Here is a 689-nt window from a genome sequence, read left to right on the forward strand (position 1 = left end):
GGGGGTAGGGGTGGCTCGGGCGGGCGGGGGGCCGGGCCCGGCAAGCCGCTGCGGGCCGGGGGCTGGGCCCCGGCGCGCCGCAGCTCCGCGCAGAGCCGCAGGCCGAGCAGCAGAGCAGCGCCGAGCAGACAGCGGTGCAGGGCACCGCAGTCTCTTCCCGGTATCCTCTCCCACGCCATGACTGGCCGGGCCCGGGGCTGCGCTCCGCCGCCCGCACGCACCGACCCGCAGCCCGGATGTGGCCCCTCGGGCCGAGCTGCCAACTGTGGCGACTCCTCCGCGGGCCGGGGCGCGGGCTCGGACCCGCCTCCCTTCCTCAGTCCAAGAAAGCCTCGGCGTAACCTTATCCAGCCCGGTCGAGAGCGCCCGGCTGGCAGGGGAGAGGGACGACGGGCCAGGAGGGGTCCCGGCGGCGCAGGCGACGCAGGCGGCACGCAGGAGGCTCGGCTAAGCCAGACTCCGGGCCCAGCCCCACCTTGAGGGTCCCGGAGGAGGCGACCCCCAGCCCGGCCCCCGGAGCCTGAAAGCTACATAGCCAGAAAAAGCACGAAAAAAAAAAAGTCCTAACGGGATCCTAGGCCATAACTTCATTTTCTAGTATTAGTGTTGTTGAAGAAACACAGGAGGATAGGTGAGCTGACAGGTTTTGCTACAAGGAACAAGTTCTGATTGTCAAGCAGTTTGTGCCA

The 689-nt window shown here is 68.4% G+C and overlaps 1 protein-coding gene across 1 annotated transcript in view; it reads right to left on the bottom strand.

Annotated features, from left to right (window-relative positions):
• METTL24 (methyltransferase like 24) overlaps positions 1 to 179 on the bottom strand; it is a 110743-nt gene extending 110564 nt beyond the window's left edge. The window contains exon 1 of the mRNA XM_007450100.1: positions 1 to 179. This exon is cut by the window's left edge and continues 205 nt beyond it. Coding sequence (XP_007450162.1) covers positions 1 to 179 — 179 coding nt within the window.
• Positions 180 to 689: the final 510 nt, after the last annotated feature.

This window comes from Lipotes vexillifer, unplaced genomic scaffold (assembly GCF_000442215.2).
Source record: "Lipotes vexillifer unplaced genomic scaffold, Lipotes_vexillifer_v1.1 scaffold1238, whole genome shotgun sequence".
NCBI lineage: Eukaryota > Metazoa > Chordata > Mammalia > Artiodactyla > Lipotidae > Lipotes > Lipotes vexillifer.